General features: G+C 33.1%; 2 protein-coding genes across 3 annotated transcripts in view; one reads left to right on the top strand and one right to left on the bottom strand.

Moving 5' to 3' along the window:
- Positions 1-19,316, top strand: part of LOC138138668 (U5 small nuclear ribonucleoprotein 40 kDa protein) — a 208,037-nt gene that overhangs the window by 94,342 nt on the left and 94,379 nt on the right. The window lies entirely within an intron of this gene.
- Positions 1-19,316, bottom strand: part of LOC138138664 (monocarboxylate transporter 2-like) — an 86,844-nt gene that overhangs the window by 7,396 nt on the left and 60,132 nt on the right. For both annotated transcript variants that reach the window (XM_069058669.1, XM_069058670.1), the window contains 3 exons: positions 8,667-8,819; positions 8,467-8,616; positions 497-830 (listed from right to left, as the gene is read on the bottom strand). In XM_069058669.1, the coding sequence (XP_068914770.1) occupies positions 497-830; positions 8,467-8,616; positions 8,667-8,819 (637 nt within the window). The remainder of the gene's footprint in view (positions 1-496; positions 831-8,466; positions 8,617-8,666; positions 8,820-19,316) is intronic.

The raw sequence follows: 19,316 nt of genomic DNA, 5'->3' as shown, positions 1-19,316 counted from the left end.
AGTCTCTCCGCCTAGTCTCTTTTATTATTGTTCATTTTCAGTAATCGGATCAATCAATTATAAATGATTGGTTTAAATCAGATTAAGTTAGCTGCTTAGTGGAAAAGGTGATTATGTCTTTGTGTTGCTATAGGTATCTCTAAATTGAACTTTTGTCACCATTTTACGGTAGTAATTAAATAAAACAAGATTGGTGATTAAAGTTGTGCAGAGCGACCAACTGTCTGTCAACTTTTTGTAGAACCTTATCTTGTAAAATAGATGGAATTGATTGACCTTTGATTTTGTGTAATTTCGACACAGTTCGGCCATCGGCGGTCAGTGACGAGAAGGCTGGGTCAATAGCGTGGAATTGTCGTATAAAATTAATAACAACGACGATCTTAACAACAAATTAATAAAGTAATGTACAGATTGTAGTTGGCAACCCAGTTGAATGCTGTGCTGCCTGTTACTTGGTCATTAATGTTTACGAGTATAATGTGAAAATAATTACCCGACTGCTTCTTTGTAAAGAACTGAAAATAAAGCGATTCCAACTCCCGTTCCAGTTTGCGTCACCATTTCCACAAATTCTCTCCTTTTCTTAAAATAATGTCCCAGCATCAGTCCGGATGTTTCTCTGACCACCCCTGCACCGAGGCCCAGCACAACGCCATAGCTGAGCAGAGCTTGATGGAATTGCATTGCAAATGACGTGAAGAGACACGCCAAAGCCGTCACCAGCCCGCCGAACGCAGCCGCCAGTCTGGTGGACTTTCTTCTGCATACCGCTACGATCAGAGGGGCGGTCAGAAACGAGACACATAAGCACAAAGCTCCCAGCCAGGCTGCAACAAAATGGATATTTAAATGCAGGATCCGATTACGCAGAGAATGTGGCCTCGATTTGTTCCTGCCTCGAAGAAAAAAGTGGTCCGAATGGATGTAAATGCCCGGTTGTAACCAATAATCATAGTTTGGAATGTAACGTGTTATTATGATAATTTTTATTATTATTGGTGTTGTTTGGGTGTGTGCGGTTAATGGATCTAAATGGAGGAGATGCGAAGGAAAATTGGTGATGGTTTCGAAAGGAACACGTGCGAATGTGAACGATTTTCAAAAAAAATCGTAATTAAAGCAGATCGGTCTAGTGGAAGAAAAAGCGAGTTATTTAGATAGAATTTCTAATTAAAATACCTATTTTTATGAGTGATGCCAGTACCATTATAATTAATTTTTTTCGAGTTGTTAATACAGTTTTCATCAGTAGCGTAACGAAGCGGTATCAGCCAGATTATTGACCTCCGTGTATCGATTGTTTTTCGTTTCTTTCAATAATGCCACATCAAATTATATTGTAGATTAAATTATGTATTTTAATCTTAAAATAAAATGTTAATGCAAAGTAAACTTACCCAAAATATGATTAATGGATGTTATGGAAAAATGTGCTAATGTATTCTGCCACTTATCTTTTAGAATAATAATTTTATTTTAGGTATACTAAATTATATATGTAATTAGTAACCATGGTTAAAATTAAAACATGAAGAAGCTAATTGCGTCAGAAATATATACCTATGTAGATTGGCAACGCCCATTTTCTTTAATTGTCTAGTCTAGTCTATAGTATTTGAAAATAGATTATTTGTAGAAAAAGTGATGCGTTACACATCGTTAGCAGACAGAGTCACAGTTATAAGAAATTGTTGAAATATTACACCCATTACAGTTATCTCAATAACTTTTTTGAACTCACTACCTTCAAAATGACATTTCGCGACCGCGAACCTAGATTTCGCGCACTAGTGCTTCAAGATCATCCAAAAAGCATTCGCCTTTTTGATCATTCTGAAAATAATTTGACTTGATAGTAATAAAATCTGGGTTATAAAACGCCATTTCTTGAATTTGGATGTTGTAAATTTCGAAGGAGTGATACTTTGGCAAGCGCATCGACAAGCGCCCTCTATTCACAAAGGGTCCACGACAAATCAGACATAATGTTCGTTTCAAAAAATATTGTACAAACTTCGATGCGAGGAGACGTATTCGGTGCTCATGCCTCAAATAATGCGCTCATGCGCGAAAAATGTCTTCTCGCACTCGGTTCGTAAATAACTATTAGTTGACTAGTGCTAATAGGTTGCCAACATTTTAAAAACAAGGGCAACAACTGGTTCTTTTTTTATTGTAGCGCAAAACGATGACGTTTAAACCAGAAAGAAATCCAGATTGACGTCAAATTGCCAACAAGAATTGGGCAAAGCCACCAATTTACAATTCTATGAGAGAAAGGTTACACAATAAGCTGCGTTCCAGCCCAATTATTTTCATTTTTAAAATTTTATTGGTAGTCAGCTAGCTATACTACATATTTAGAATTAATTATAAATAATGATTTTCCATAGAACACTAGAGCTTTTCTAAACCGGCAACAAATAAAAAATGACAAACTGCTGCTGATGCGTTTGTAAGATTAAAACGGTAGTCACAATCTCTTGGTGTTGTGGCACATAAGAGGTTAATTAAGTGAAGAGGTAGTTGAAACAACAAAAGCGAAATATATTCATTGTCAAAGCAAGAGTCTTTGCAATATTCAACGAGTCATAAGAGACACAGATCAAAATCTGAATACCTACTGGAGTAGAGCTTTGTGGAAGTGACCTCTAGTTACACTATGTTGACTATTCGAAATATTTTGAATTTTATACAACTAAACCGACAGATTCCAATTTATTTGAAAGAAAAGGTGGCAGCCTCAGTTGATACGAAGTTCTCTTCGACGTCATTTAATAAAATTTGATAGACCGTTTAGTTGCGCGGAGTGGATTCATTGTTTGTTTCATTTCTTTTTGCTTAAAGTAGTTGTATGTATAAAATATTCAGTAGTTATATCCCAAGTGCATGCCAAATACGCGATATTTTTACGAGTGCACGAAGAAAATTTCCCGCAATTTTTATACATACATAGTAGAAATTTCACGATAAAATAAATGCATTTCGATAATTAAAAGCCCGAATGTTTTGAAAATGTCAAAAATATTCACTCTATGCAAATGTGCAAATACCCGGGTATCTTCATGGTGCATGAATATTCTGATATTCGTCCGTTGCTAGGTGATTTCTGTGATATGCGTTAATATGATTGGTTCAAATTTTCTGAGGGAAATAGTCTGTTTTGCTTTTAGGTAAAGATAATTTTTACGCCACTACTCAGGGGTATTTATTATTATAATATAATATACTACTTCTTCCTGAGATTAATTTAAACGATTAATTAGTGCAATTTCGTGGATAACCATGCATATGACATGACTTTTAGATAATTAAATACAGTTTTATGTTGAGTGTTGAAACAAATTATCACTATTGTCCTATTATTTCCACATTTTGAAATATCATAGTCATGAAAAGAATGCTTGACGAACAAAATTAACTGAGTAATATTCGAAATTAACTTTTTAAATTGAAGTTGAAAAGTTTTAATTTAAAACCTTTACAGCTCCGCATAGTTTGATATAAAAAATAAGTTGGCTCTTACCATTAAGTAATTAATATATTTTTGAAAGCTTGCGTAAATTTTGCAATAAGTAATTGTCTACAAAGCCTACTTTTAGTAAAATTTAAAATGCATAGTGACATTGATTTATCTTAAAACATAAATAATTACCAGTCAGTAATTAACTAAAATCATTATGGGAAAAAACTTGGAGCAGTTGTTGGTTAGACACCTAACTGAAAATCCAAATTACTTACGACACGTGATTTATAACTTTGTTAGCTAAAAGAGTTGAATGAACACAAAATTTCCCGAGTTATTTGAACCTTAATTGTGTTGAAATTTCCACTCGATAATATTTAGGTAATTGGTGCTATTGTTTTCTTAAAATAATGTTAATTTACTATGAAAAATATAGGAATGATTGAGTTTTCTCGGAAATATATATTCGGCATTGAAATGTGAAAAATTGAATATTTTTATCGGTTATAAAAATCAAATTGGCTATAGGACAGAAAAGTATTTAATAAACAAAAAAAATATCAAGATCTGAAAGTTTGAAAAAAATTAGGTAGTAAATTAAATGTGTTCAAAATGGCCACTTCTTATTATTTAACCACTGTCATTGTTGTATTCATTAAAAATATTTTGAACATTTTCTGGTGTTAAACCAGGCTATTTTAAGTTTTCAAAGCCAATAAAAATATTTACTTTTAAATTATAAAGTTAAATATTCTTCTTTTATACAGACATTTTAAAAAATATCATTTTTCAAAATCTGTCATTAAAAATTCAAGGAGCCATTAGAATTAGGTGGGGTGGGTCTGAGCGAAACAATTACGTGAAAACTGCACGTATTTACCTTCGCATATGCACTGGGCACTGACTCACATTCCTTTTTTTTTAAGCACCAGAATTAAACCCATTCGAACTTTTCGCTCGCACATCCGGTATATATTTACAACACAGGTTGCGCAGTCATTGATACTTATCGCCGAGGACAGGTGATGAGATGGTTTGATTACGAATTCAGAATCTGACGTACTTTGGACATTTTACAGAATTAATTATTCAAAGAGACGTCAAAATATTTAAATATTTTTTAATATTGGAACGTTCGTAAAAAATTCTGTATGATACTCGTGTGAAAAGGGGGTTTAATGCACTTATATGAATTGCGAAACAAGCGTAGCGAGTACATATATGCCTTAAATATGCACTTTTTACACTAGTTTAATAAATAGCTAGAAAATTATAACATAAGGGGTATTTTTAAACGTCCCAAAAGATGCTGACTTTTTTGCAAAATTGTGTATTTCTACTACATCGGAAAACTAATTGGTTCAAACCGATAAATCCGCCAAGTAAAATTGTTTGTATCAATGTTTGCTAACAGTGCATCAACTAATTGTATTGGTATAGTCTGTTTAAATATTTTATCCACAATCACCTTATAATTAAATCCACTACTTAGTAGAATAATGAAATTAATTGATTCTACTAGTGGGATAATGAAAAGTACAATCTTGAATCAATCACTTCCCCATTTATTGTCATTACCCCCCGTTTTTCTTTCCATTCATTAAATTCAGAAAATACTTTTTCATAATGTTCCCTGGACTTCGCAGGCAATAGTTGGAGAGTTGCTTTTTCAGCTTCCTCAAGGATTATTATCTCAGGAACAGAATAACTTTCTTGCATTTTTCACAAATTTTTACAAATGGAGTCGATAAACAATCGAAAATAAATAGCAACCATTCAACACCTCCCGATATTTTTTTAATTAATTTAAATGATTTTTGAGTCATTTTTTGATAAAATCAGATGAAATTCCGGCGATTCTGATTCTAAATGAGTGTGATTGTGGATAAACCGTTGTATTGCATTCGTGTTTTAGTCGCGTTTTATCCACTTAAGAAAATGAAACTCTCGACTATCGTCTCGCGTTTAAACATTCTTGCGTGGATAAAACGCTATCTAAAACACTTATACAATAAATATCTAACTATTATTTTGGGACACCCTGTATAAATGATCAAACAAAATATTAGAAGAACATATACATTTGTTTAATAAATAAATAAACTAGGCAAAAATGAATAGGGAATTCCACAATTTTTCTTGGAAAGCAAAATAATTGCCCCAGTCCTCCCACGTATTCTTAAACACTAGATAAACTTGAAATGTTACATGTACTTGAAACATTACATTTAATGTGTATATAAATTTTTTTCTAACACATATCATTAAAATTTTAAACTGTAGTTACAAAAAAATCAAAAAAGGAAAAATTCCCTATTCATTTTTGCCTAGTGTATTAAAAATGCAAAAACAAAAATCGTTGAACCCGTAGGTATGTTGTGCGGATTAAGGAACTTTAACAAGAAAGTTCATAAAATATAAGGATAAGGATATGATAGACTGTAGTTCTTCTTGCAAAATGAAACTTCGTGACGTATTGATGTGTGGTAGGATTCTACTTTATATTGGTTATTGGATTAAAATATTAGGAAGAAAAATTTATATTGATAAATCATTTTTTATTTATAGAAGTAAAAACGTGATTCCATAAATTTGTTTAACGTCATTTATTTCTCATTTTTTATAGCAACTATGCTCGCAACCCAATTTTATAGAGAGTAGAGAGAGTACTAGTTACATTTTATAATTAGCACGCTTGTTATCAAGAGTTACGTTCGTTCAACAAGGTAAAGCTCTAAAAGGTATATCACAATTTAATTACAAGAAATTGCTCCGAGCTAAAAGGAACAAAAAGCTAAGGTCTCTTAAATTACAAATCTCGATAAATTATTAACTAGACCAAAATCAGACAGAATCACTGTTTTGCTGTCTAAAAAATATGATATACTGTCAAAATGGCAGAACCTGTCTCTATAACTTACTCCTCTAAATTCATGTAATCTGTTACGTAAATACAAATCCACGTAGGCGTAAGTATTTCAACATACTATGACATTTCCAGGAGGTCCTGGCAAGACAGAACAAGACTCCATCTAGTTTCAATGGGCAAATAATCATCTACTCAAAGTACCAGATCCGAATGCAAACACCAAACCAAATATTTATTATTAGTAGTATGTTCCTTTCGGGACACATCCGGCGACACGGCAATTAGACCGGATTAATTTATCACTACCGATATTATTATCAAGTAATGATAACATTTATTATAGAAACTGGTGTAAGTAAAATTGTGTTAAGATGTACAATATATCGGGTGTTTTTTTTAATTTCACCTCGTAGTATGCGTTGAAGAGTTGATTGTGAACGCACCACTCGTGTAAAACGTAAGATTTAAACATCTGATCCGTGATCCGTAACCTGCACAATCGACTCTTCAACGCCTACTATGAGGTGAAATTAAAAAAAAAACACCCGATACTATGTATTGAATGTTCATTTAAATTTCCAGTCAAAGTTGGCGTTGAAGAGTCGATCGTGAACACACTACGGATTAAGGATCACGGATCAGCTGTTTAAATCTTACTTCAGTTTTTGCGTTGTTTGTGTTTTTACACGAGTGGTGCATTCACAATCGACTCTTTAATGCCAACTTTGACCAGAAATAAATGAACACCCGATACTTTCCTTTAATATGGCCCCATCCAGCAATAAATCCAAAGTGAGGACGATGTAACCGCACTTGTAGTGTCATCTTGTTCTATGTTAAAAAAATTCAAATAATATGATAAGAATTCTGTTTTACGTTCTTTGATAAATACCGTGCGATCTAATAAAAAAAAAACAGAGTAGGTGAAAATGGTGGTTTGAACCAATCAAAGCATCAGAATAGCACAATCCAGGTAACTCGATTTTTTTTATTCGATCACACGTTATAATACCAGTCCTTGAAATCATCAGTGGTCAAATCATAATCATTTTTTCTTTAATTGACAACAATATACGGTCGATTTGCCACAATTATACTTTTATCATTTTCAAGGAAACTGTTGGTTTATACTAATAATATGGTTCGGAATTCTCCATTAGTTTGTAATTTGTTGCTAAATTGGAGTACATATATTGTTTTACCAACGTAATCATGCCAATATTTGTACTTACTCTGCTCTAAACCCAAATATGATGAAATACCATGTTATATTGTTTCATTTGCACATTTACAGATTCTACAACCATTGTTATTCCTAGTATGATCTCTAATAATGCATTTCTTATAATTTTTAGTATTCATAAGGCGATCTTGAACGGCAAATATAAATCTCACAGTTTTAGGATGTGCTCATTTATTATTATTACTACTTTGAGTTTATATCACACAAAACGTAGGTACATATCTACATATTTACGCTAAGAAGTAAATCTCATGACTCTACGTCGTCGTTAATAGAGAGAACTTCTTAACTTAATGAATAATTAAATTTCAAATTCTTAAAAGTTACGTCCAAACTTGCAACTCTCTTGCAAATTACCACTTTGTAACTTGTTTAAGGATTGTGTTTGTGCTAGATTTTTGTTATTTAAAGAGAAACGTTATAAACATGAATGTTCATCAAGAGAAAGACAAATAAATCCGTACAAGCAAGTATGTATAAACTGTTTTCAATTTCAAAATGCTAAAAAATGTCTCATTTCTTTGAGTGATGATCTTGTAAAAATTATATTCTCAATGTGAAATTCTTGCAAATAAAATGATAGAATACACTTAATGATGTGATCTCAATCTTACACCTATGCAGAAACCAGTTAGATTGACGAAAATATTTTCAGTTTCTTATCGTTACGCCACTGGTTTCCATTTGTACTTTTACTATGTTAATTAATTCCAAGAGGCGTGGTTCAAGTATTGAACCGCCTATTAAACCGTTACAGCATCCATATGGGTACAATTTCATAAACTCTGTTTTTAAAAGCTTCAAACAAAAGTAACCATCAACATCCTATTGTCTTTACAATTGGAAGACCTTCAAGCTGGCACGACCAAGCATATAACATCTTACCTGTCGCCATCACGTAGAAATCCTTGTCTTGGTTTTTTCTAATAAGGAACTTAATGGTGTATAAATATAATAGTCCAAACGCCAATTGGAAGCCAGAAGTAAGAAGGTGGGCTAAGAAGGCTGCACCGCACACCAACCAACCCCAGCCTCCTACAAATTTTTTCAATAACTCTGGAATTATTCGGCTCGTTTCTCGTTACCTTCAGGATAATAATGTTGCCTAATGGTGGCCGTATCCACGTCTCTCCGTCGAAGAGCAGGCACATTCCTGTGCAACGAATGCAATTCTCGGTCGCAAATCACAGGAAATGAGTCCTCGTCTTCCGGTGGTCGAGGAAGAGGCGTACTTCGGTCTAAAATAAAAAAACTTACATCAAAACGTTGGAAAAGATTTAAGGCAACGGTTGTTGTTTACGATGTAATGGAAGACGTAGAGTTAACCTTGTAAAGATTAATAGTGTGATGAAGCCAAGTGCAAAGTTTTCCGATTTTTAATCTTTTTTAAGTGGCTGTTGTCAGTTAGGATTGGTCATATTTTACGGCTCGTTTCATAGAATTGAAAAATTAGTACAATTAAGATGTTAATTAAACAAAAAATATTATGTGTATAACAGAAAGCTAAAATACCTGGTGGTTATGTTATAGCACTGTACTCTAAGTTTGTTATCAAAGTAAATTAGGTATGTTTGTCATGATTGAAGTGACCTTAGTTGACGAGAACCATTCCATACTTGCAAAGCTTAAGGCTACATTCTAGCTCTTAAACGTGGTGGATAAGGGCCTCTCGTATATGCTCCTGGGATTATTTAACTATTTTAGTTGGGAATTAGGGAGGACCAATCAAGGCAAGCATCCCCTGCGGGAAACGATAAGATCGAGATGAAATTCGCTTGAGGACGACTTTATTATAACGTGTCAACGCTTTTGTTCGTAGGAAATTGGACTAATAAAATCGACCTTGATCGGATCAGATCTTTCTAGTTCACGTCAATAAATAAGATAGCCGAGATCACATTACGTATAAGTAGAATTGAATTATGTCAGAATACACGGTAAAAGGGTACCAATATTAAATTTCTCTGTGTATAGTTGGGAGAATAGCGCAAACGACGTTATCTTTTGTTTTGAAATACAATGAACTGGATGGATGTCCTGTTTCATCGTTTATTTGCTTTTCATGCGAAAAATATTTGCTTTTAAATGTGATATTTTGGAATAAGGTTTTAAAAAATGACAGCTGCGACTTATGTAAAATATTATTCTATACAATGAACTCTGTTTTTCTTTTTGAATTTCGTGAAACGAATTAATTTCTTTTCATTGATAATAATTTGGTGTTAAGTTACATATCTTTTTTGTCAAATGAAGTCAAGTTTCGCTATTTCCAGGTCGAGCGGAAATGATGTAAACTTTTATTTGTTGGAGATGTTTTCTGGTATTGATTTTAAAACTTACATTAAGTTCGAATAACTGCAAACAGAATTTCACAAAAGTCCATAGTCACAGTTCTGTGCAAGTAATGATAAAAAAAACAGGTCTTTTATATCGGCTAAAATGTAACTCATTTTATCTCGCTGCGCTCGTCGTGCCCTAAACCCTCTCGTTCGACAATAGGTAGACGGTCTTGTGCAACTGGTATAACAATATCCTATTCTAGTGTTACACAAAAGTGGCGATTAGCACAAAATGCCGACAATTAGCCTGTCCTAATGTGGTAATTTACTCCATATTTACGTACATTCTTTCGATTCTTTTTATTCAAGTGACATGTCTTGTTTGTTGTTCACGTTAATCACAGTGTGGGGTCTTAAATTTCAACTTGGACAAAAGTGGATTTTTTCGTATTAATATAAAATATGTAAGTACTTAACTGTAACTGTGAACTGTGAGATAAAAGTTTTTCACAATCAACCACAAACGGGTAAGTTATGATATGACCAAAAACGTCGTCCTTGGAACTTATTGTCTACGAAGGACTCTAAATAATTAAGAGAGGTCCTAAAATCGCATTTCCAGGAGTGGTGGTTAGATTTATCTTTTAGGATACCGTTGAACGTATTTCATGATGACAAAGACAACAAAATCGTAAGAATTTAGTTGTCAGAAAACATTCTTTAAAATTACTCAAATATCGGGCCTTCAAATAAATATATATTTAGAGTAGGCGTGGGCGACATTCTAATTCTGTTAGCAGTGTAAAGTAATTTTTGTAGGTAACCAATTATTCTCCGGAGTTACACAGGTTACATAGTAAGCTTTTGCCCAATTTCACATTGTCATATTCCGTGGAGGGGGAATAGGGAGAATGCACTACAAAAATTTAAAATACATATTTTCTAACCTAATTTTATTTCGTTAAAATGTCAGACGTTTCTTGTGTCATTTTCTACGCTGGAAAAATGTTGCAAACAATTGAATTTCCATAGGTTGCTCTAAATATAAATTTATTTGAAGGCCCGTTATTATAGATATGTATTAAAAAACATGAATAATGAAAAAAACCGAACTTTAAAAAATTGTTCTTAAACAAATTCCAACTATGTGCATAGTACAAATATTCACTATATACAGCCTATCCCAGAACTGCCTCCCCATAGAAAACAGGATGTGCCGACAGCAAAAGAGACTCCAAAATAACTAAAATAAATTTTTCTGTAACTCACATAACCGAGTTATAAAATTTTCAATTTCATCAATCCCAGAAGCTCGTCCTCTAATTATTGATATCGCAACAATCAGCGAAAAGTTAATACTTAGATTTAGAACGAAATCCCGGCAACTGAAAATTGCAGTCATCCTACCTTGATGGTGCTCAACTCTGATTGGTTAAGTTTAGGATATCTTTTCTCGATTACCACTCGAGATAGAACTTTTTTCCTTTAAAATTCAAATTATCGCATTTACCCAAATACTTCCTTTTTTCTCTGGGGTTCTGCGGCACCCTGTATATAATTACAAAAGTATTCTTAATAAGTTGATGGTATTAAAAGTTTTCAAAAAAAAATTTGTAATTATATACGCTGCAAAGCATACAGTACAAATATTGAAAAGGGCATTCTCTCCTTGTTGACGAAGCCAGTTTGGAGCTTTTTTGCGGTAAGTTAATAACCGTAATCAAAGAGGAAATCATAAGAAATTATATGGTAGTCCAGTAGAATGTAAATGTATTCCTCATCGACACAGAAAATTTGTTGCGAACGATCCTCAAGTTTGTTGTTGCTACTCAAGACGGATACTTGAACAGCTTAATAAGCAGCAGTTTATTTATTAATTAGTTTTTTTTTAATGGTTTGTGATGATATTTTTACATGTTACCACTAAGAGTACCTACTGTAAGAACAACTCTTAAAATTGACCTTGTGTTTGGTTGAAACAGTAGCAAATTTTATTAAATATTTCATTGTCAGATGTTTATCTTTACATAGATAAAATAGAAGGCACTTTAAACGGCTAAATTTGGCTTCGCTGGTTTTATTTAGCACAGACAATAGTGGCAGTTGTTCAATTGTGAATACACATTCAATTTAATACATATGAGATAGATAGAATTTGTTAATTATCACGTATTTAATTATGGAATTGATTGTAAAGCTTTTGCCATTAGGTGAAATTTACATTATTACTGTGACATTTATAAATTAAATTAAATCTGCACATTGCTTTGATATTTTGAAACCACATTATTGATACTATCCTCACTACTCATCTCATCTCATTTTATCATAAATAAAATGAACTCAAAATGTTTCTACAAAATTACAAAATTTTCTTCTGTAGTCGGCTCGTTTAGCTCAGGTGTTATTAGGTCATCTTTAAAATTTGGGGAATTCAATTTGGTAAAGTAGTAACAAAAAATAGAGTCAATCATTTTTAACACAATAACAGCCCAGATCAAAAACAAAATAAAAAGTAGAGAATGTTAAATAAGGGTGTTCATGTCAATTTCTCCTCAAAGTTGGCGTTGAAAACTTGAGTGTGAACTCGTCAGTCTGCAGAGTAAAAACACAAACAACGCAAACAGTGAGGTTAGATTTAAACAGCTGATCCGTAATCCGTGGTGCGTTCACAATCGACTCTTCAACGCCAACGAGAAATTTAAATGAACACCCGATACTTATTTAAAATCTGTTAACAATTTTACAAGGCTCCTTATTGATATTAAAAAACATTTTCAGTTTCATGTCCAAGAACCAATCTTAGTGCATTTCTGCAACTCTCATGAATTTATATTTAACAGAATCCTCATATCGAATTACATTAAAATTAAAACTCCTTAATATTTTGATTAAAATATTTCCTACATTGTAATCTTCCTAAAATATATGATACAGTTATGTGTAAGATAGATTGTAATGTTTCATCATTTCAAGTTTTTACGAAGAGTACACATTTTATGGTTTTTAAAATTCCATAACAGGCATTTTAATACCAGCAGTACGAGCATCAAAAACAACTGGAATTTCGACGTAATCTCCACCATATTTTAAACGTAAGACAAACTTACGAATGTTATCCGTTAACGGGGAAGATTTATTCTTTAGGAGGCTTAAGCGATTTTATCAACACAAAAAAAAGAAAGAAACATGACGTTCCGTACAGAAATATATTAAGATGATAACAATTCGCATAGTTTGATAGAAGTTGTGTGGTCCTTGTTGACATTTAAAATATGGTGGAGATTTGCAACGGAAGGAATTCTGATAACTTGTTGAAGGTAAAAACCAGCTGGTAATTAAATTTATCGTTTCATTTAAATTATTGGTCGCAGATAGGCTTATACTCAATGAACAAATTTAAAATGTAAAAAGAAGGAGATGTTTGTGAAATATATCAATATTTTCTCAAGTAAAATAGTAAAGCAGTGAAATTATCTACTTATGTCACTCAAATAGCTTTATTCCAGTTTCCGAAAGCATGTGTAACCATTTTGATGCTATAGAAAAATTAGATTAGAAAACGGCAATATCAGAAAAAATAATTTCGAGATCGACCCTAAAATATGATAATGTATCCTAAATGGGCGAAATCTTTTTATAGCTTTGCAATAATTCCGAGTTTTGCGAAGAAAGTTTAGATAGATCGTTGTTTTTTAATGGGCTATACCAAGATGGGAGGTCAATATACAGCTGATGATCATTAAATGAAAAAAATTGTTGTGCAACAATAGAGATAAATCTTTCGGTTCAGCGAAGTACACATCTAAGAGGGGAAACGGTCGTAAGAAGTCGTGTAAGAAGTGAAGAACGAATGACTGCTATCTGTAGTGAGTCCTGTTACAAAAGAGGACATTTCTTGCACAAAGGCGGCATTTGTATAACAAAGGAGACACACAAAGGCCATCTTCCGACCGATTTCTGCAGGCACAATAGTCACCCGGAACAAATCTGAAAACAGTACGAATTCGGATAACGTATGATTTTTTTTTAATAGCCACCTACTGATACTATTAAAATCCGGTCTTACGCTGCGCCTCCAAATTAAAAAAAATATACATACAAGGAAAGTAAAACATATTTCTTCTTAATAAAACCGAGTATTATTTTTTGTGCGAGTTTGAGTTTTCTGGCCGAGGCGTCGCCGAGGCTTGAAACAGGCGGACATTTGAGGATTTTTACGAAACATTTTTACATTACAAGAATTGATACAATACTGTTTAAAAAGTTCTACCTTTTTGGAAACATAACGCAAAATGTGTTCTCCGCTACAAAATTATAAACATTGCAAAATAAATTTGGTTATTTACAACTTTCAACAAGACAGCGAAAACTTGCAAACATGTACAGTTACCTAATTCTTTGCAACAGTATTTCTAGGCGTTCGAATACATAAATATTATATAAATAAAAATATTGTGATTGGTTCTTTGTGCATATGCCACTATTGTTTGAGTTCAAATGAAATTTATGAAGTTGACGAAGTCATTGCCCGAAACGACTCCAATTAGTTCCAAACGAAAGAAATTTATGACTGTTTATTAATTAGGAAAATCGTAAGAACATTATTTATTGTCACTATTATTGTTATCGTTATTATTAATAATTAAAGGACGTTAGGAAGGTTCAGTATTTTTGATATTTTGTCCAAGCGTAAATCAAATCCCGTCGCTCGTATGTTTGGGCCAATAATAACTATAATTCATAGTCGATCCTCGGGCATGATAATTAAAATTTATCGGCAATTATTTACTGTAATAGGTTAAGTGAAGTCACTCTTCTGCCCACCACAATCAAACGGACTATCAAAACAGGAACACATTCAACGATTCGACTGGTCCAGACCACAGGAGATATGCATCTCCGCAATTACATGACATTATCTAGTTCATTGGGTTGGTATAGACTGAATTTTAATATTAATTAAACGCTGGAGTCGGAACGGGACTAATGAGAGTGTCGTGTTAATTTCAAGTCATAAAATACAGTACGTTCATTAAGGATTCACTTTGATGATTTACGATCTATAAAATTGATTTTTAAAACGTCTAATAGTACCGACGTGAGAATTGTTTAAATTAATCGTTAAACTGGAGATTTTAGTGCTCAATTCTTTATGGTCCATCAATTTATTGCGTTGCCGTCGATAAAACGATAAAATCTTATTGCTGAGAAGCGACCTCTTAGCATTTTTTAGACGTTCGGTTTTTATTGGAGTTAAATATTCAAATATCCAAAACACTGTCGTGCTCTTCACAAACGTATTATTAAATTTTCTTGAATCTTGAGAACTGAACGTTTCATAACAGTAATACGGTTAGTAACCATATATGTAAGTCGAGATCATTCAGAACATAAACTGGAGTGAATAAAAGAGAGATATATAATCTAGATTTCATTAGAAAATGTAGGTGTTGGCGCAGAGTGATGAACTTTTTATGATTCTTGTTGCAACATTCTCTGGTTTTATATATATCATAAATAATATCAATTATTTTGGACTGTGTTACTCAATGTTAACGGGAAGTTTCATGTGGTGGAGGTAGAAGAAATTATTGATAAATTGTTTCACACAAAAAATTTTACAATTTTTTGTTCTTCATCGACAGCTCTTTTCTGTTGAAATGATTTCATGACCTTTTGTTGCGACTCAAGCAACACCTCCACAAAAAACTTAGCTGAAAAATTGAACGACAAATTGTTAAATACACAGATTACCAATAAATAACCATTCGGTAATGAATATTTTTTTCATTTCTTAGTCAACACCTTACGTCAGACCAATAAAAAGTCGTAATAAGATTTATTTTAAATATTTAAAAAATATTTCAGAACAGGTACTAAAATATCTTCACTTTCACCCATGTCATGTAGTTCTAAAAATATGTATTTTTTCCTTTTTTTTCTTTCTTTTGGGGCTTGGGGCATAATAAGGTAAAAAAATACCTACAAAATCAAATTTAAAAAAAAGGTAAGTACTGACAAAATGATAACATATTTCAGAATACTCGTACTATGTCATTGTAAAATGCATTCACGTTGCTTTGGCATAATGGGAGGCCATGGCCGTTTACGATTGTTTTAAACACGCAGCAGGCCAAGATATTTTTTTGTTAGGTTGGCGTCAGGTCCTGTCATATGACGTTTCCTTGTTAAATATTCGTCTCATTGTCAATTCCGCATTTGATTTAGTACAATTTAATTACATAAATCTAAAATAGATTTACTATGCCAAATCGCGATATGATTGTATGGCCAACTAAAATGTCAGATTTTCATAGACAGTCCGAATTTGAAACAATCGTGAATGCTGTATATTTATTGTTTTTTCACTCCGTACAACTCTGGAGCAACCACTCGTTGAAACTACCTCGGATGAAAAAACTTGCACTGCATCAATTTTATTTTTAATGGAGTCTTTAATGTAACCCTCTGCCACAGCTGAGAATTTTCATCCTTCGTGGTGCTGTAATGTCACTAAATTGCTGCCCTCATTCGCCAAATGCGAAGCACTCGAACGCCTGAAACAATGGCCAGAAAAAGCTCGGGATTCGACAGCTTAAGAAAAGCAGCTATGACTTTGGGAATTTTGCTAATCACACCAATCGGGCTGGTAACGCAATAGATATTCCGATAGGTAACGAAGCGCCTATAAATACTATTCTTTTAATTAAATTAGTCCATAACGCCTCGGTTATTGCAAATAATTTAGTTGTATTATTAATATACACTTCGCTATTTAACTGTCAATATTAATTTATATTACAGATGCGAAAATCAATACAGGATGCTATGGAAGTCCACGTATAAATTTTAAGCACCTTACAAATTGCCACAAAAGTTCGGGAAATTAAATGTGCAATTTTACAAGCTGTTGGCTAAATTGCTTTAGGCGTCGGTGTTTCCACATTTGTTTATTGCATTCTGCATGAACAAGGATTACATTTTTACAACATCGAATGTGTTAGACTTTTCAGCGTGGAGGTCCACCCAGTAGGGTAACTTTCTGTCAATGGCTTAATAATACCAATAATTGATAGGAACTAAATTTTTTGAGTCTTTATTAACCACATACGAAGCAGGCCTTACACCTGAAGATGTGCTCAACATTCATAACACACACCCATGAATGGTCTGACGAAAATCCTCATCTAGTCCAGGAATGCGTGGATGATGGATGCTGAATGCATCAATAACAGGGAAAACATTCAATCAACATATAGACAAGAATTGTTGAAGATCGTCTGACTGGGCCTCATATTTTATCCTCACGTTTAAATATTGGAGAGTATTTAGATTTTCTTCGAATCGCCCCAGTGACGTAAGTGATGAAAGTATTCTTGAAAGTCCGGCGATTAACACATACTTTTTTAAAGGAGGGTGCAGTTCTCCAACGACAACTGAGGAAGACATTTTGAGCATTTTTTAATTGCTTTTATGCGAGTATTTTTCCTTGAGTATCTAACTTTTTGAATTTTCGAAAAAAAAGATACCCAATAAATAAAAAATAAATAAGTAAATTTATGTTCGACTGTGACAAATATAGATGGTTTATGACGTTATTTTGAGGCCATAAACTACCACTTTATCGGGCTAGTCCGATATTTATTATTCCAAATAATAAATACTACTATAATAAATAAAGTCGCAAACCTGCTGTCATTCTACATTTACCTCATAGATGTCACTGTTATTTTTTTGTAATTTGAACAAATAATGCAGTCGAACATAAAATATCGTATGCAACTCGTCCATAATGATGCTTTACTGGACTCTTCTATTTATGGCCTCGCTCGCTGCGCTCGCTCGTTCATAAACTCGACTCATCCAATAAAGCATCACATTATGGACTTGTTACATAAATAGCTATTCATATTTCGTTTATCCAGTGTTCAAATAATAAAAAAGATGAATACAGCGACAGCACTATGATCGCTAATTAATTAATTCTCCAAATGCAACATCTGTACAAAGGATAAACATGTCAAATTTAATTAATAGCATTGTTAACTACATACTTGTCAAATGAGAACAGACAACAGTAATTGTGTAATGTTTTTCTTTAGCAAAATATTAAAAGTGAATATTGATAATAATCAATATAAACAGCATGTTCCTCATTTTCTGTTTTTCAGTTGAACACGTGACCAGCAAGTGAAGCATAGGGGAGAAGGACAAACAACGAAAGCTAAAGCAACGGGTAACTTGCACCTAAAAAATTCTGTTATTATTTTGGTATTGTAATTTATCCTGGGGTATCAGAAACTGAGGTAAAAAGCAACTATCCGCTGGGATCATCTGTTACGGCAGAATGCAGAATTACATAAAAAGCTCGAAGTTGGTCAACCAAAAACGAGTGTCCTTTCGTCGGATACAGTAACGTTACATCCCACAATAAATATAAAAGTTTATAGAGTTAAACATGAAAAAAATCCCTTAACTTGCATCATCCGACTGTAAAATCATTATTACGACAGTCGTAATGAGCGGACTGTTATAAAGTAGCGAATAGAGGTGGTATACTTGTGTTTCAGCAGTTTCAGCAAAATCAGAAACAATTTTGGTTTGAGAACGACTCCTATATGCATAAATCACCATTAGTAAGATTAGATAAATTTCCATCCTTTCGACACTGTAGAATTTCAATATAATTCTAAACGCAAAAATTAGATTGTGTGAATCTTAATCTATGATAGAGGTGTTGGATTCTCTCATGGGCTGTGACCTTGGAAATTTCTGCGCGAAGGCGGAGCGATAAACCAGTGAAAAATCTGTAAATAAAACTGAAAACGTCGACTACTTTCAAATTCAAATATCCGTACAAATTGACGAGAGAGAGACGAAACTAACGTAACGAATAACGATGTTTCCGATCGGTTTGCAGCACCTACTTGAGACCGATATTCGTCCCTTGCGCAGATATGACTCATAGCCCATGATAAAATCCAAAACCTCTAAGAATTACACGTTTTCGATGTTTTCTCTCGCCCAGAAATTTTTGAAGCGTGCGGTACAAGAAAAATAGAATTGATGGCTGAGTTTGACTAACAAACTAACATTTGTTTTTTATTTTAGACAAATAAATATAACCGATAGGTCATATACTCATAATAAAAGTTAGTTCTCAAAATTGTAATAAAACAGTTCTAAAATCTTCTTTTTGTCAATAAGTTAACTACCTAAAGCCAAATCCTCCCAAAACTTTCACAATGCTCCGTAAAGCTTTTCAACTTGTCTAAACTTTCTCACCGCAAGTACAAAAATTAAATCCGTAGTTAGTTCCTTTATTAAATGATATCTAGCGCATGGGAGGCATTAAACTTGGCCAATATCGGTGAAATATGAAGTAATTATACGACCTATCAAAAATTTCACAAATTTACTGGCACACTTCGGTGTAGAAGCCGGAAACGAGAA

Source organism: Tenebrio molitor, chromosome 9 (genome assembly GCF_963966145.1).
Source record: "Tenebrio molitor chromosome 9, icTenMoli1.1, whole genome shotgun sequence".
In the NCBI taxonomy this organism is placed as follows: Eukaryota; Metazoa; Arthropoda; class Insecta; order Coleoptera; family Tenebrionidae; genus Tenebrio; species Tenebrio molitor.
This window is presented reverse-complemented; position numbering and strand designations above follow the sequence as displayed.